At 34.9% G+C, this 18,516-nt stretch overlaps 1 protein-coding gene and 1 long non-coding RNA gene across 3 annotated transcripts in view; one reads left to right on the top strand and one right to left on the bottom strand.

Moving 5' to 3' along the window:
- Positions 1–18,516, top strand: part of Tango2 (transport and golgi organization 2) — a 30,797-nt gene that overhangs the window by 10,644 nt on the left and 1,637 nt on the right. The window contains exons 2-5 of one of the 2 annotated variants that reach the window (XM_089645600.1): positions 124–234; positions 6,016–6,060; positions 8,415–8,535; positions 10,242–10,469. In XM_089645600.1, coding sequence (XP_089501726.1) covers positions 124–234; positions 6,016–6,060; positions 8,415–8,535; positions 10,242–10,469 — 505 coding nt within the window. The remainder of the gene's footprint in view (positions 1–123; positions 235–6,015; positions 6,061–8,414; positions 8,536–10,241; positions 10,470–18,516) is intronic. The other variant, XM_089645601.1, reaches the window with a different exon arrangement.
- On the bottom strand, positions 14,376–15,963 carry LOC149413335 (uncharacterized). Its single transcript, XR_016304289.1, has 3 exons — positions 15,873–15,963; positions 14,942–15,011; positions 14,376–14,840 (listed from the first exon to the last, which is right to left on the bottom strand). It is a non-coding gene; the product is annotated as an uncharacterized LOC149413335 (long non-coding RNA).

Raw genomic sequence — 18,516 nt, 5'->3', positions numbered from 1 at the left:
GCAAGCGACCAGAACGCTCTGCTGCCATGCGGGCAGGCAGCCAGCTTTTTGCTGATCTGCAGGTGAATCTTACTGAACGTTCTCTTCTGTATTCTAACATAAAAACTTAACAATTCATTCCAGGTCGTGACTTGGAGCCCGGCAGAGAAGGAGGCACGTGGTTAGCTGCATGTCCAGCCCGTCGCCGCGTGGCCGCACTCCTCAACCTGCCCGGTGAGACGTCCCACGCCCGCGGTCAGTCAACTTTCCCTGTGTCCATCAAACAAACAGTCAAGCTCTACGGGGTAGGGTTCATAATCGCAAACCATTATCATCTAACTCATACCGCTGGCATGTAATCGCTTTATATCGTCACTCGTACTGCAAAACTTCAGGGCAAACTTAAGGCTTTGATAAACTAGCAACTTTTTACTACAATATCTTGTCAGCAAGGTGTTTCCGTCAAGATTTTGTCAGTCAAGATTGTCGTGCAATGCCTATTCTTGTCGACGTATTGCCCTGACTTGATGGTGAGTTCGTTCATCTAGCGAAATTAAGACAATATTACCGGGAGAAAGTTATTTCCTTCTCGCTCTGTTACATATATGCGTCTTTATTCGCCGCCTACCCGCTACCAAATTTATCATAACTTCAGACGTGATTAATATTAATAAATAAGTATATGCAAGTTATTGCAGGAGATCTTTTTTAAATACAATTGTATTTCACTTTTGTTTTCGTTAACGAATGAATGTAAATTTTGGAAACAGAAATTAACCTGCTTCCCAACCACCGATCGAGCTGAAACTCGACAAATAGACTTGTTGTCGATGACAAGGCATTCTATCATTTTGTTGGCAATCTCGTACACACGCGGACCTATATACATTTCTCTGAAATCGGATGAGATTACAGCAGTTAACTAACTAACTAACTAACTAACCATCACGCCGTTTCCCCGCAGGGGTAGGCAGAGAGGACGGACCGCCAAACAACTCGGTCTTGGCACACACTCCTTGCCTCATTCACATTCATGCATCGTCTCATACATACTCTTCTATTGTTCTGACTCTTGACATGGCCCGACTCAAGTATCTGATTCACTTGGTCGTGCCATGTCTTCCTCGGGCGCCCCCGACTTCTGCTACCATTCACAATTGCATCGTATATTCTCCTTACACTCCTTTCTTCGCTCATTCGCTCTACATGCCCAAACCATCTAAGCGTCCCTTTCTTGATCTTACTCATTACGCTTACATCAGCCTTGCACTCTTTGCGGATATCCACATTCCCCACACGATCATACATGGTTTTACCACACATACGCCTCAGGGATCTCATTTCAACAGCATTCAATCTACTTTCATCCTTTCTTTGCCAGTTCCATGCCTCACTTCCATACATCAGGGTAGGTACCAGCACTCCATTGTGGACTGCTAACTTCGCTTCTTTGGACAATTTTTTGTTAGCGCCAACTGCGTTCAGTCCTCCATTAATGGAGTTACCTGCATTTACTCTTCTTTCAATATCTCTGTCAGCCTTCCCATCACTCGTAAACATGCTTCCTAAATACACAAATTCATCCACCTGCTCCAAGTATTCCTCATTTACAGCTATATTACACACTGTTTTCGTACTTTCTCTTTCAAACACCATTACTTTAGACTTACTTACATTCATCATTAACTCATTCTTCACGCATATTTCGTTCATCCTAGACACGAGAGACTGCAGATCATTCATACTATTAGCAATCAGCACCGCATCATCAGCATACAACAGGCAACATACTTTCAGATTACTCAAATTCGCGCCCAATCCCACATCTTTCAATTCTTGCATACAATTATCCATGTATAGATTGAATAACCACGGTGACATTACGCAGCCTTGTTTAACACCTTTTGTGATATCAAACCACCCCGTAAAACCACCGTTCACCCTAACACATGCAACGCTTCCCTCATATAGAGACGCAATTGCCTGAGTCAGATTCGCATTCACTCCATACTTGGACAACACCTTCCATAGCTTTTTCCTGTCGACTCGGTCGTATGCTTTTTGTAGATCTACAAAGGCACAGAAAAGTTTCTGGTTTTTTGCCAGAAACTTCTCGGTGAGCATACGCAATGAGAAGATCTGGTCCATGCACCCCCTTCCACTCATAAAAGCACCTTGCACATCCCATATTTTATCCTTTGTTTCCTTTCTTACCCTTTCAATCAAAATTCTACCATACAGCTTGCCAACTGAACTTAGCAGGCTAATAGCCCTATGATTCCCACATTCCATACGTGACCCTTTACCTTTGTATAATGGCATGATCACTGCTCTTCTCCAATCTAAAGGCGTGTAACCTTCCTTTAAACATTGGTTAAAAAGATTGCACAACCATGTGAGAATTATACGGCTACCTCCTTTAAAATATTCAGCAGCAATATTGTCGAAACCGACAGCCTTACCATTCTTCATACACTTAATTGATCTTTCTACCTCATCCATGCTAATTTCGGTAACATTCAGTCCATCATCGTTCATATCTGATTCGCCGCTAGAATCACTGTCACTCACTTCGCTTTCAAAGACTTCCTCGAAATACTTCATCCATCTCTCTTTTATTTTTTCCTCATTCGTCAACATTTTTCCATCTTTCGATTTTATTACTTTCATGCTTCCGGTTTCAGGGCCACACCGGGACCTTTTGACTTCCTTCCAAAACAACTTAATGTTTTCTTGGAAATGGTTTGTCATTTTCATTCCTTCTTCCTCTTCCAGGCGTTTCTTTCGTTCTTTCACTCCAACTCTTACTTTTTTCTTACATTCCTTATATACTTCTTTCGCTCGATCCTTCTCTTCGCTGGAAGCACTGCCAGCCGCAATCAGACATAACCATGCTTTCTTCTTCTCTGAGACCAGTGCTTTAATATCATCATCCCACCATGCATCACCTTTCTTTCTACCTTGCGTACTTATTCCACACACCTCTCTAGCAGATTCACAAAGACTCACTTTTATGTGGTTCCATGTTTCGTCTATGCTTAGACCATCCATTTTTTTCTCATTCAATCTCATCTCTGCACAATTCACATACTTACTCCTCTCATTATCGTTTTGTAGTTTTTCTATTTTGATTCTTGTTGGAGTTAGTACCGTTTTCACTTTAGAGCGCCAACCGCGAAAGAGGTTTACTCTCGACACCACCAGAAAGTGGTCAGTTTCAACCTCTGCCCCTCTGAAAACTCTCGTGTCCTCGGTAACGGCTCTCAACCTAGAGTCAATTACTACAAAATCGATAATTGACCTCTCATTTCCTCTTTCCCACGTATATTGGTGGATACCTTTATGATCGAAAAAAGTATTGGACACAAAAAGGTTCCACTCTAAACATACTTCAAGTATTCTGTTCCCGTTGTCATTCGTTCTTTTATCCCCAAACATACCTAAGGCCGATTCAAATCCGTCACGTCTAATTCCTACCCACCCATTCAAATCGCCTGCCATTATAATCCTTTCATTAATATTTTTCAGTCTCATCACATCATTCACACCAGTCCAAAAATCATCTTTCTCTTCGTCACTCTCAGAATTGACAGGGGCATAACAAACAACAAGAAACACCCTTGTCAAACCGATTTTGAACCTAATCCACATTATTCTCGGACTTACACATTCATACTGCAACATACATTCAATCATTCTGGGAGACAGTAGTGCTGCAACACCCTGACACGCCCTCTCTGTATCTGGTCTCCCAGACCAAATGACGAGCCTATCGTTATGCTGCATTGTACCGCTCCCTTTTTTCATACTCTCTGTTACACAAAGTATGTCCAAACATTTGCTAACCATCGTGTCACACAATTCATTCATCTTTCTTTCCATACCTCCTCTAATATTCCACGTACCAATTCGACATTGTTCGAGTTCCTTCCTCCTCTTTGCGCCACCGAAGGGTTGGCGATGTGATGGATAGCGAGCCTCATCGACACCTGTGTCGGCCATTCCCTTCTACAAACTGCTTATCTAGTCTAACATAATGATACTTAGGTATAAATCACTAACAAACAAATTAGTATAATATTTAACTTAATCCTAACGCCATCAAAACTATTCCAGATGTCCAAATGAAAAAACTTAATTCTAAAACAAAAAGTATTATAATCACTATAACAATACACTAATCACTGCATAATTGTTTGTACTAGTTCATATTGGCAGAAGACAAAAGACGCGGCTTCATTTCGATTTCGTCCTTCCTAGGGCGTAGGGGCACGGGGGCGGTGCAGCGGGGGTGTAGAAATTGCCAGATGATTGTTTTTTATGGGTCATCTTGTAGGGGCGATGGTCGTGAGCGAATCAGTGACCGACCCACGGACAGGTCGTATAGCCGACAGACTCTGACGTCTATAACGGAGCCGGTGAAGGTAACGGCGAGCATGGTGGCGGCAGCGGGGGTGGAAATATCGGTATGTGACGGTCGATGAGGTCTCCACATCTGGTAGAAATTATCAAATGCCAAACTCGGGCTCACTGACACTGCATTTTTTTGCGGCACCGGGGGTTGACGTATCGGTACGGGGTGACGAGAGACACGGGTAGGTTGCTGCGACCGCCGATGAGATGTCCACATCTGGTAAAAATTCCGGACTCGGGCTCACAAACACTGAATTACACTATCCCTTGGGATAAACAATCTTGCTAATTATTCTTAAACTCGTAATTCTTCCACACCTGTCACCGTAAAATTATTATATCTGCACTAACGTAACTGACAGACAATAAGGCACATTTACGTGTATTTTTAACGGCGGAATATATTAAATATCCCTATAAATTAGAGAAGGATAGTGAGACCGACGAAGAACACGTCAGGCTGTCCCGAGAGCCCGACCTGCAATTTCAGTTAATATACAAAATAAATGTCAGTCTGTTAAAATAATATATAAATGTTAAATAAACGCCGATGTTAGCTGCGTTTCAGCTTTTGAACAAATTGTGATCAGCAGAAACGCACAGCTGTCATAATGCTATAATTGTCAGCTGATCACAATTTAATAGAAAGTTGAAACGAACCTTCAGTCAGCGTTTAACGGAATCCTTTCAAATGTCAAAAAAACAAAACGGCATTGATTTTGATTGACCATTGATGACAAAGTTACATTAGAATGTTTGTGAAAAGCCCCAGCCTTAATGTTTCTATTTCCTCAGTGGACCAAACAAACAGACAAACTCTATAACGTTAGGAGTCATAATTGCAAAATTGCAAAACTGCCGTGAAAGAAAATAATATTGATATTTCACATTGCCATAAGTCAAAACATGTTCCATTAGGATAATGTACTTTGAAGTTATTTTTTTCTTTTTGTCTTTAAAAGAAAGACAAACATTTCCGTTTGTGAAAACCTGACAATTTATGAATTCCTTCTACTACCATCATTACGGTAAAAAAAAAATTCTTGTGCATTGATGGAGGCTAGCAGAGGCATGATCCCATGATGCCTGTGTGGAAATCCGATGCAATTATCCACTCAGCTACTAACAAACTAACTAACTAACTAACCATCACGCCGTTTTTACCGAAGGGGTAGGCAGAGAGGATGTACCGTCAAACAATGCAGTTTTTTCACACTCCTTGCTTTATTGACAGTCATACTTACCTTTATCTTATTTTGACTCTTTACATGGCCTGACTCAAGTAATTGGTTCACTTAATCGTGCCATGACTTCCTCGGGCGTCCCCGACTCCTTCTACCATTCATATTCGCGCGATAATATATTCTCTTTACACTCCTTTCTTCATTCATTTGCCCTAAATACCCAAACCATCTAAGCGTCCCTTTCTTAATAATACTTATTGTGCTTACATCAGCCTTGCACTCTTTGTGAATCTCCAAATTTTAGCATTCTAACTGGACATATTTCGACTAATGGCAGTGTGGTTTCAGCTGTACGAAATGTAGACAAATTTTTTTTCATTTGTATTAAATAAATGAATATTGAATCTACGCGATTAACAGTTTTAAATTTGACTTACAGATATTACGCAAACACCTGCGAATATGATTGACGCGGGTAACCTTAGTAAGTAAAAATTCAAATTGCTCTAATTGAACAATTCAGTCATGAGTTTTTTCTTAGATAATAATGAATCGATTACCCCCTGAAGTTTGCAGTACGAGTTTAAAAAACAAATATTATATTATTTTATCATATCATTTTTTAAATAATAAATAATATTTTTTACCTAGATACTGGTGTTACAAACTCTGTCATATTTGATTTGCGATCAAATTTTTCCACCCGTTAAGTGCAGATTCTCGGCCCTGTTTTAGTTTTTAATCAAATTAATTAACAGTTATGTTTTACGCTTGAAAAATCGATCACAATTTAATTAAAAGCTAAAACGGGCTAAGCGTCAGGGTGTAACGGGAACTGTTAAGGCGAAGCTTAATGCTAAATCACTATTTTGATCAATCTTTATAACAAATCGGTGTACATTATGAATACCAATAAATATGCTTTATATAAATTGAAGGTTTTCCTATTGTTTCGCTTAAGTAGAATACAAATAAAAAAATAAATAACTCAATAAAAAATATAAATGTAAACTAATAAAAAAAACATTTTTTCAATAGAAATATATGAACGCGTAAAGGAAAAAACTAAAAAAAAATATAGTATCAAAGCTAAGATTATCTGTGACAGTTTCACTTGATTTACTTTTTTGCTTTCTTATAAAATTATTTACAAAATAAATAAAAACCAGTTTTGTGCTTGAAATCGAACATTTCTAGACTCCGTTTGTCAAGCGATTTTAATGCCTATTACCTACAATATAAGGTATACCAAGAATATACACATTTTTGACTTGTAGCTTCCTCTTAACATGTCAAAAAGATACTGATCGTTAATCAAATAATGTGACAGTGTTAGATACACTCTAACTTTTGTTATTGTCATAACATTCTACACCCTATAAATTATAAATGCATACCTGCATTATTACAAATGAAAATAATTTTAATGTATTTATTTATAACAATTAGTGCATTATTTATGGCTTGGAGATGATATTGTGATTTTATATGTAAGTGAATAACTTCAACAAAATATTTAAGTGGTGATTGCAAAACCGCAGTTACTTATTTTTAATAACATTCTACCACAAAGTTTCTTTGTAATTATTTTCCATGATACCTAGTTGGAAACTATGTAATTAAGTTCAGTAATAAAAAAACGTCACAAAACTAATACCAACTTTTGCATAGTTTTTTTTATTATTAATTTTTTGCAATGATGGCTTCATTTGACGACCCCTGTAGTCGAAGGGTAAGGCTCTCGACTAGCAATCTGAAGGTCGCGGGTTCAAATCCCGGCGTGCGCAAGTAAATTTTATTTAATTAATTTGTCTTTTTTCACACCGTATCGCCCTGGTGCAAGACCACCATTCAGAATTGAAAAGTTGCTTGAAATGGCTTTAGCCGTGTATAGTGACAAGATCTGAATGCCAGGTAATTCCCCACCTTCCTCTTCCCCATCTCCTTCTTACTACCTTCAGCCTCACGACATACCCCAATTGGGGATGCCATAGTCTCACTGGCTCTAGACGGTTGGGAACAGTTAAGACTCTTACGTGGTTTCACATTAAAAAACAAAAAAAAATAATATCCTTCTCTTTAGACTTCACTGAAATACATTTGTCTATGACCCAACAAAATTTTATCTATTTTTGTCTCTGGCCAAGTTTGGTAACTGAATATATACACGGTGTCCGGAAACTCGTAGTACAAGCGGGAAACTGGAGAATCTACACCACATGGGGAACCCAAATAAACATAAAGTTTTTTGATTTGAGCATTTTCACAAAAAAAAATTTTTACGCTATTTTAGGGTTAAAGTTTTTTCTGGTGTTTAGGGTTGAACAACAGATGTTTTAACCCTGCAGAGCAGAAATATTTTATGATTACACCGGATTAAATGAAGGGTGATTTCAAAATAATGCTTCAAATCCGAGTTTCTTCATTTGTTTTACTTTCAAATAGTTTTAATTAGTTGGGTACTTAAATCTTCAGTAATAATTTATAAGAATTTGATTAAAAAAAAAAATCAACTTCTAACTCGATTTACTCGATAACGAAAGCTCAAATAAAAAAAAAAAATACTACAAAATCGACTCCAAATGTGATGTAGATTCACCAGTTTCCCGCTTGTACTACGAGTTTCCGGACACCCTGTATATATGCTCGATTAAAAAAGCAACTTTTTACAGCAAATTATTATACTTCCGTCTTCTTGTTTCTCCGGTGAAAGAAAATGGCAATACATTGATGGAAAGAAATTGACACAAAAGGTTGCTTGCTTCCCCAGAGCCTTATAAACAAAATTTGATTAATACTTTTTTGCTTATGTACGTCTTTAAAAGATTATGTTTTTAGGTAGAGGTTCTATAGTGTCAAACTTTGTCCTGGGAAATGATTCAACGGAGAAATATCTTGAAGAATTCCATAAAAATGGGCACGAATATACATCATTCAATGTTATAACAATTGACATAAAGTAAGTTCTCTTTAAAAATATGATTAGTTTCTGTGCTCCCCATGAAACTTTTATAAAATACATATTATGTGTAAAGATCTAGATGTTTACTTAGATAGAAAATTAATTTTTGACAAAATCACACATTGTTTCAAAATCCTACAGAATGCTAGGTTTCTTATTAAGAATATGCAAAGTTTTCAAAAGTGCTAAGACTCTGAAAATGTTGTTTTGTTCATTGGTCAGAAGTCCACTGGAGTATGCTTCCACAATATGGAATCCTCAATATAAGGTATACATAGATTTACTAGAAAGTATACAGAATAAATTTTCGAAAAATTTACTCAAGAAAGACAACAAAACTACCAGAGATGTGCTTTATTTCAAATAAATCCATTTCAAATGGAAATGCAAAATGCAAAATGGGTATTTTCCATTTTGCATTTTAAATGCTTTTTTAAAAACCATTTTGCATTTTGCATTTTAAATGCTTTTCTCAATGCATTTTCCATTTTAAATGCTTTTTTGCAAAATTCTTCCTATTATCTCCACTCATCTTTTTTTCATAAGCCCCAAATATCAGTTGGTCCTCAACCTCGCTATGAGAGATAATTTACATTTGTCAAGTTGCTCCCTGGTAGGAGCCCTGGCAATTAAGTGATACCATTACAAAAAATACTGATTCAAATACTGAACATGGGGCCATGACGCTGTAATATTAAATGTTAGATAGCAGTTTCTATGTTTTTACGTTGGCAACATTAGTCCCGCGCAAATTTTTTGTGGTTTCATAATCTGTAGTCGTGGTGTTTTTGTATTTACCATCATGTAATATGTTTGTTCTACATTGATGTCCATTATTAAATGACAAAATTGTTTAAAAATTCTATAATTATTTTAATTGTTTAACCTGAGAAACCATTTTGCATTTTCAATGCATTTTGAAAATAGGTATTTTGCATTTCAAATGGTTTTGGGTACCCATTTTGCACATCTCTGAAAACTACAAATAATATGTTAACTTTACAAAAAAGACGCACATTGTCAGACCTGTTGTTTCTACATAATCTGCTAAATAATAAAATAGATAGTCCCGAATTGCTATCCGTCATTGGTTTAAATGTTCCAACGAGGCGTACCAGGCACACTACACTTTTTCATATTGAAGCCAACAATACCAATGCAGCAAACAACTCAGTAATTACTCGCGCAATCACAACATACACCCATTACGAAAAATTACTACATTTAGACATCTTTCGTGATTCCTTTCTAACATACAAAACTTACTTATTAAATTTCTTAGCATGATATATTTCAAAAATATTTTCACATCATTTTTTCAAAACTTCTATGTATTGACAGTCAATTACAATTCGCGAGCTTATTATAATTCTTGTTTTTAATTCATTTATTATTATCTATCCACACACTTCCTTCATTTTATAACAATCTCAGGCGAAATTACGTAATGATATTTTATGGACATACTTAATAGGTACTACAACTATGTAATAACTAAAAATATCTAACTTTATCTTATTGTACTGTGTATGTCTTAACAAATAAATATTATGTGTGTCATTGTTAAGTCTATAAAAACATATTTACCCTACCACCTTGAAGGAGATTGGTTACTTATAACAGGTCAGAAAAGCCGTAGGTCCTCTCAACTGGCACCTTCTAGCAGTTGGGACTTTTATAATATTGTGGTATTCTGATTTCAGGGATACATCGAGTACAGTTTACCAATATTCCAATTTTGATGATCGCACTAGAAGTTATGAGAATTCTGGAGTTCTGGGATTTAGCAACAGTTCCCCGGAAGTCCCGTTGAAGAAAGTGGTGGCCGGGAAACTGAAGTTCGAGGAGATTGTCAATCGCTGCACCTCCAAGGATGGCTCCAAAGAACTGCTGGTCAATGAATTAAAAACTCTGCTACAGTGTAAAGAGCAGTAAGTATACATTAATCAAACAAATATTAATAATAATGATTGGATTATTTGTATAGCACCGTTTTCGTGAGAATATCACCTCAAGGATGCTTAACAACTTAGTTTATACATTTAATGTATTCAAAATTCAAAAATTCAAAAAAATATTTATTGCACAAAAATACAGAGTACAAAGGGTATAGCTTATAGGTTACATCCTATTTCTTCCAGCTAACCCAACAAATACACATTATATTACATAACCCAACAATTACATGTTAACAAATGTATGTAAATAATAAATAAAAAACAGAGGTATTTAATTTATGTAAGGTATTCTTGGTGTAGTGACATTTGTTTAAAAGAAATCTTTTTAGTGATGATTTAAATTTAAGTATGTCGGTTATTTGTTTGATGCTACGTGGAAGGTTGTTATATACTTTAATGGCCATGTAGCGTGGTCCTTTTTGAAATATTGTTTTGTTTGCTTTTGGGATTAATAAGTTTTCGGTGAACCTTGTAGCTTGTTTATGTGTTGAGTTTTTTTGTGGGAACTTTTCTGGAGATGATCGTACTAACAGGCATAACTCCATTATATATATGTCCATCACTGTCAGAAGTTTAAGATTTTGAAAAATTGGTCTACATGAATCCCTGTCATCAGAGTTTGTAATTTTTAGTAGTCACCTCTTTTGGATGATAAAAACATCTTTGGCGTTTACTGAGTTTCCCCAAAAAACTATTCCGTATTTTATCATTGAGTATACGTATCCATTGTATGCGGTGATTACTGACTCGATGTTTAAGATATTTTTAAGGGTGCCTAGAACAAAAGAAAAGCTACTGATTTTTGCTACAACTTTGAATACATGTTCTTTCCAGTTTATAATTGTATCTAGTTGTATTCCCAGCAGTGAACAAGTTTGGGAAGGTTCTATATGATTTAGATATATTATTTATTATTATATATTATTTATATATTTATTCCTATGACTTAGACTTATTAATTATTACTTATGGCTTATAACTAAATTAAGTAAAATAGCTAGTTACTTATTAACTAACTAATTAACCATCATACCGTTTCCCGCACGGGTAGGCAGGGATGATAGACTGTTACACAACTCTCAGCACACATTCATACATATCCTTCTTTGGTTCTACCACTTACTAATTATTTTTATTTATAAACTAGCTGTACCCCACTACGCATTGCTATGGCTTAGTCTGTCTGTGCATTTAGAGAAACAATAGCGCGTGTTGCTTTTACGTCCAACAGATGGCGCTGTTACAGGTGACATCTATAAAATTTAGGTATATAAAACTACACGCGTATTCAAATGCAACGTTGCGACAAAATTTCAAAGCAATCGCAAAGAACTTTCGGAAATTTAAGATTTTTAACGAAACTAACATTTTCTTTTTTATTTATATAGATTAGTATTGTATTCGGTGTTGACACAACCGCATTGTAGTTTATTGCTGTGCAATTTCATCCATTGTCTTTTTATTTACTTAAACACAAGATATATGATGGTTTGCTCATCAGTAAATATTATTTTATTGAGGTGTAGATTTCATTATTATCATATTTGTGTATTTATCTAATTATGACAAGCCACAAAGCAAGTGCTTTTCACAAACACGTGTTTAATGTTAGATCTTACATGCTTAAAAAAGATAAATTCAGTTGCTAGTTTACATCACAAGGTTCATTTGATAAAAATAATCATTCTACAAACTAGATTTTCTTCCATTTCGTATATACAGGTGCGTTTTATGTTCCAAATCGATGTTTTTTTTTTAAATGAAATAAAATTTTATAATTTATTGATTGATAATGAAATATGGATTACCTAGCTACCTTTGGCCATGTGGAAAAGGGCCGTGGCGCTCTTTTAAGCACTTTCGCAGACTTCTGGCGCTATTTCAGCTACTTTGTTTAGAATGTTATCCTTAAGTATCGAGGTTGTGGTTGGTTTATTGGTGTACATCTTTTCCTTCAAGTACCACCACAGGAAGAAATTGGGAGGGATCAAATCAGGATAGTTTTTTGGGGAAACTCAGTAAACGCCAAAGATGTTTTTATTATCCAAAAGAGGTGCCTAGGAAAAATTACAAACTCGAATCACCAGGATTCATGTAGACCAATTTTTAAAAATCTCAAACTTCTGACAGTGACGGACATATATATAATGGAGTTATGCCTGTTAGTACGATCATCTCCAGTAAAGTTCCCACAAAAGAACTCAACACATAAACACGCTACAAGGTTCACAGAAAACCTATTAATCTCAAAAGCAAACAAAACTATATTTAAAAAAGGACCACACTACATGGCCATTAAAGTATATAACAACCTTCCACGTAGCATCAAACAAATAACTGGCATACTTAAATTTAAATCATCACCTTAAATGAATACCTTACATAAATTAAATCCTCTGTTTTTTATTTTTTATTTACATACATTTGTTAACATGTAATTGTTGGGTTATGTAATATAATGTGTATTTGTTGGGTTAGCTGGAAGAAATAGGATGTAACCTATAATCCAGGGCTTCCCAAACTTTTTTCAACTGTGACGCCCTTGGGAAGTTGCCATATTTTTGCGACGCCCCCCCCCCCCCCCCCCCCCCCCCCCCGGTGACTAAAAATCTAAGCCCCCGCCGCTCATTTGTACCAAACGTAGTATTTTGAAGCCCCCCCCCCCCCTTGAACGGGTCACGTAGTGGGGGTACGTTACCTAATAACAATTTGTCAGAAAAACTCCAAATCGTATCTAAATTTTTTATTAGAAAATAAAGAACACAACATAAAAACAAAAATGGAAGCAAACAAAAAAGATAAAAAAAGCAATTTTTTTCTTTGGTATTAATGAGAAGGATGTGCTTGCTTTTCTGAGAATAGTTTCTCAAAACGAGGTTGAAGTTTCGAAATCGCCACTCTCGTCTCTGCCTAATTTATTTTTGATCTGTACTTAATCTTAACTACTGCAACTGCAGAGAAACCTGTCTCACACAAGTATGATGTCGCAAACGGTAATAAAACCCTTAACGCTGCAGTGCTGATGGAACGATATTCTCGCTATAAAGATTGCCTCACGACGCCCCTGGGATGATCCCGCGGCGCCCCGGGGCGTCTCGACTCACAGTTAGGGAAGCCCTGCTATAAGCTATACCCTTTGTACCCTTTTTACTCTTTTTGTGTAATAAATATAAATAAAAATGTTCAAAATCAACCTGTTGAATGTGGGACGAAATTTCGGAAACGGCGCGAAAATTACCTCGATGTGTTCTGCTCAAATATCTTAATGAAAACTAAGTATTTGCTTTTTTTTCGATTGTTTTCTGTTTACCAGATAATGTAGCTAATTATTCATATATAGTTCATGATTATATCGTAAGACGTTTTCCCAGAATAGCTAACTTTATCTGAAAAATTAATAAAAAATTCCCCCGTTCGGGAAACAATTGTCAAAAAAATTATGTATATGAATATAAACGGATTTTATTATTTCTACACAAACCTGAATAAATAGCCTATATGAAAAAAAAAAACAAACCAAAAGTGTTTTCAAAGAAATAATGGCATTTACGTTGTTTTGAAAATGTAAAATATTTTAGGCTTTTCAAAAAAAAATGTCAAGCCAAGCGTGCACTTTAGAATTTTTTTGTGTCGTATTGTATAAAGTTATGAAAGCAATTCTTTGAGTTTTTGGTAGTTCATACTATTGTTGTTACTAATAATATTTTTTTATACTAGAAACCTGTAAATAAATAATGCTAAAAATATATTTATGCACTATGATGTAAATTTTCGCTGTCACTTTACTAACTTGGTTTTTGACACAATTATATTGCGAAATATTATAAAAATTACATCAAAATAAACTAGATAGAATTACCTTTCTAATGGAATCTCACACCTATTATTTCGATAATGAATTTATATCCAAAACAATGCTAATATATACAATATTTACCTCAGACAGTTGACCAACTTCAATACATCGATATCCAAAATGGCCGCCATTTTTGTATACAGATATTTATCGAAATACAGAGTGGTGCAAAGAATCATGATTCAATGAGAATAAAAATAAATTTTAGTGATATTTTTTTTCATAATATTTATTTCAATTTTATATAACATAAAATGCATTTTTTTCAATTTCAAGTAACTGGGTGGTTCAATAAAAATAAAAGTCGGAGATTTATGTTTCATCATATTTATTTCAATTTTATATTACATGAAATACATTTTTTTATTCAAGTGCTGTGGGGTTCAATAAAAAAATGTTTAGTAAAAAAAGTTTTTTTTCATCGTATTTATTTCAGTTCCTCTTATGTTATGTTCTCTTATGTTCCTCTTATGTGGCCGATTTGAAACCTGAAACAGTAAACATTTATTGTTACACTAATGTCTTTCAATTCTGGAAAAGATGAAGCGTACAATCAACCTAATATAACTACTACTAATACAAAACATACCGTCATGGCGATCGATGCGGTGTCTGTGGTGGTTCTGCCCCCTGCATCATGTTGTATTGTGGTCTCCATTCTGCAAAGCGATAGAAGCAATCAGACATATACTTGTATTTATATAATTTTAAAAAAGATATTTATAATTGCATACTGTTTTTTTTTATCATATATAAAAAAAAATCTTATAATTTTTTTTAGCACATCCTGTACACCTGATCTAATTTTGTGATATTTATTACGATTTTTCATAAAACAATAAATAACAAAAAAAATATTTCCGTAAATAAAACAATAGTTTTACATTTTCTAGTACACCCTGCAGTGGTTGTTTCTTTTGTATGGAGATTGCAATATTCACATATCACTACAGATGGCGACACTAGTCATTTTTCAAAGCTTTCGTAAAATTCCGTAAACACATACATTCAAACAAATTGGAAATCTTGATTGTATTGGTGTCAATTGCTGAGATGCAAAACTTATTTTTTTATAATATTTTAACTAAATATTGACTAAACAATGATTTTGAAACACAATGCCAATAGTTTTCCCTACATAATGACATATGAATCTCTACAAATAATATAATATTACGATGTCAATAATGATAAACAAAAATGAACTTTTTATAAGCAAGTTTTTTTTGACATTTTCGGCCAGTAATTCATTTTTCATAAAATAAACACTAAATATTGACAAAACAAAAGCTTTTATTTATTCTCTCAAATGGTTTTTCTACACAATAACATGTAAATCATTCCAAATAATGTAATATATGACATAAATAACTTGATTCAAACACAATAAATTTTCAGAGCGAAAACACTTCCAGTTTTTGACAGGAATTTTACGTATTTGTCTTTTGCAAAAATGAATTATATTTATGAAAAACACATGACTTGTTCAATGAACTATGCATAAAATCATGTTTACTTACGTTTCTTTGGGAAATTCGTCGTATAATACAGTCTTTACTGTAGCAGTCCGTGCACCAGCGAACGTTGAAAAAGATGCACAAAAAATATGACAACGGCTTTTCATAGAGAAGTCAATTTGAAAGCTACCAAAGAGGCTACACTAATAAAATAAAAGGTATCTTCTAGACTGATATTAGCGCAAGCGATTTTGACCTTGTTCTTCATACAGTTTCTCTATAGATAAGGGTTAAAATAGCACTTTAAAAAAAAAAACCAAGCAAAAATATTTCTCGGATGCCGGCGTCCGACTCACAGTCGAGAGGAATCTCTGAAAGTTCTTTACTAATTGCCTTGAAATTTTGACACAACGTTGCATTTGAATGTGCGTGTGTTTTATATAACTATATTATACACGGTGTCCGGAAACTCGTAGTACAAGCGGGAAACTGGAGAATCTACACCACATGGGGAACCCAAAAAAACATAAAGTTTTTTGATTTGAGCATTAGCAAAAAAAAAAAAAAACCAAAAAAAAAAAAGTTTTCGGCTATTTTAGGGTTAAAGTTTTTTCTGGTGTTTAGGGTTGAATAACAGATGTTTTAACCCTGCAGAGCAGAAATATTTTATGATTACACCGGGTTAAATGAAGGGTGATTTCAAAATAATGCTTCAAATCCGAGTTTCTTCATTTGTTTTACTTTCAAATAGTTTTAATTAGTTGGGTACTTAAATCTTCAGTAATAATTTATAAGAATATAATTAAAAAAAAAAAAAAAAAAAAAAAAAAAATCAACTTCAAACTCGATTTACTCGATAACGAAAGCTCAAATAAAAAAAAATATACTACAAAATCGACTCCAAATGTGATGTAGATTCACCAGTTTCCCGCTTGTACTACGAGTTTCCGGACACCCTGTATAGATGTCACCGGTAAAAACATTTTTTTTTTAAATATATAAAAAAACACGCGCTATTTTTTCTCTACAAACTGAGCCCAAACGACGCGTGGCTGGGTACAGTTAGTTATTTAAATAAAATGTTTTAATAATTTCAACACGTCGTTGCGGTATTACTCCATAATAAATTGTTATTGACCACTCTCTACGAATGTCAAATGCCAACTAACAAATGTCAACCGAAGCAAAATGGCGGCAAAACGCACCCTGTGTATGCATGTATTATGGTTTATCCCTATTTATTTTTACAACACTGTACATACTCACACAACATGGTTTTCTTCCCGTTGACTGCTGCCACTGGAGTGCCCAATATTATTTTTCGAAGGAACTGGCTATTTTTGGAATCGGTTCTTTTTGACTTTTATAAAATTTCTCAATTTGATCTCATACCGATTTGGTTAAAAATTATAGCGGAGCTGTCAGGTTAGGGGGGAGGAATTCGAATTTTACGTCAAAATACACAATTTCGGCGGCGTTCTTTAGTTTCTTCAGATCTGGGGGCCTGCTCTGTATCTTTCAAAACTTTCCTGCCGCTGGTTTAGCCACGTTACAAACCCGAATTAACCCTTCCCTTACAGTGTTCAAAAATTCCTTATCCTCCGATGCTGTACAAATATTCATATATTATAATAAATTATTTAATGCAATACATAAATTCACTGCGAAAGAATACCTAAAATTTTAACTCTGTGATTAGTATATTTAGAGAGATATTTTATTAATTAGAGATGTTCAGTCAGTTGACAGTGCCGGCAAGGAAAGGTTAAACCACAAACTTACTGGTTTGTTAACCCGAAAGATACAGAGTAGCCCCCTGATTGGCAGTACATTTCTTAGGTAATGGATGTTTGCTACTTAGTTGAAATTAGTTTTCATTTGTCCAGTTTATTTTAACGAACAAAGTTATACAACACACATGTATTGCGCAGGAATTCACAAATGATTTTTATTTGGATAGATAAATGAATGGTAATATGTTATTATTATTATTATGTAATGAGCAGGCAGCATTCTGCTGATGCGCTCATATCTGATTTCACAACAAGTTTGCCAGTAATTGAGTTGTTTTAAGTTTGAACTAAGTCCTTTCTTCTCTCCAAATGTGAATCCAATAGAGCTTTGAATTGATTTATATTTGTTGCATCGATGACATGTTGTGGGAGTTTGTTCCAAGCATCCACTACTCTATTTGCAATGAAGTGTTTTCTAGGATTAGATGCAAAAGGCGTTTTGGTAATTTTTTTTGAGTGTCCACGGAGATTTATATTTTTATTAGTAGTGAAGATTTCTCGGATGCTAGGGCAACTGTAATGTCCAGATAAAATTTTGAAAGTCTCGATCAAGTCACCCCTTTCTCTTCTTTCTTGTAAGGTTGGTAATCTTAGTTCCTTGAGTCTATCTACGTATCGTAGATCTTTCAGAGTTCTTGGTATTTTAGTGAAACGTCTCTAATAAATAATTGCTGTTTTACATAGAAGAGGGCAAAATTCTACCATCAAAGAACTCTATCTTCTAGTTACTTATTATTATAAATATGTCGACGGTCCCAAAGAACAATGTCGGATGTGCAAATTTGTAGTTTTGCAGTAGATCTGTTTAAAGTTTCGTTTCAGCATTTTTACTATTTTCGAGATCAAGAAATATAGTGTTGTTTGATATTTATTGTAACCTCAATCACACCCGTGATGGAGAATGTAGTTATTGA

This window comes from Hesperophylax consimilis, chromosome 22, assembly GCF_061612785.1.
Source record: "Hesperophylax consimilis isolate HC1 chromosome 22, BYU_Hcon_1.0, whole genome shotgun sequence".
NCBI lineage: Eukaryota > Metazoa > Arthropoda > Insecta > Trichoptera > Limnephilidae > Hesperophylax > Hesperophylax consimilis.
The sequence above is the reverse complement of the archived record's forward strand: the minus strand, read 5'-3'. Positions and strand labels throughout refer to the sequence as shown.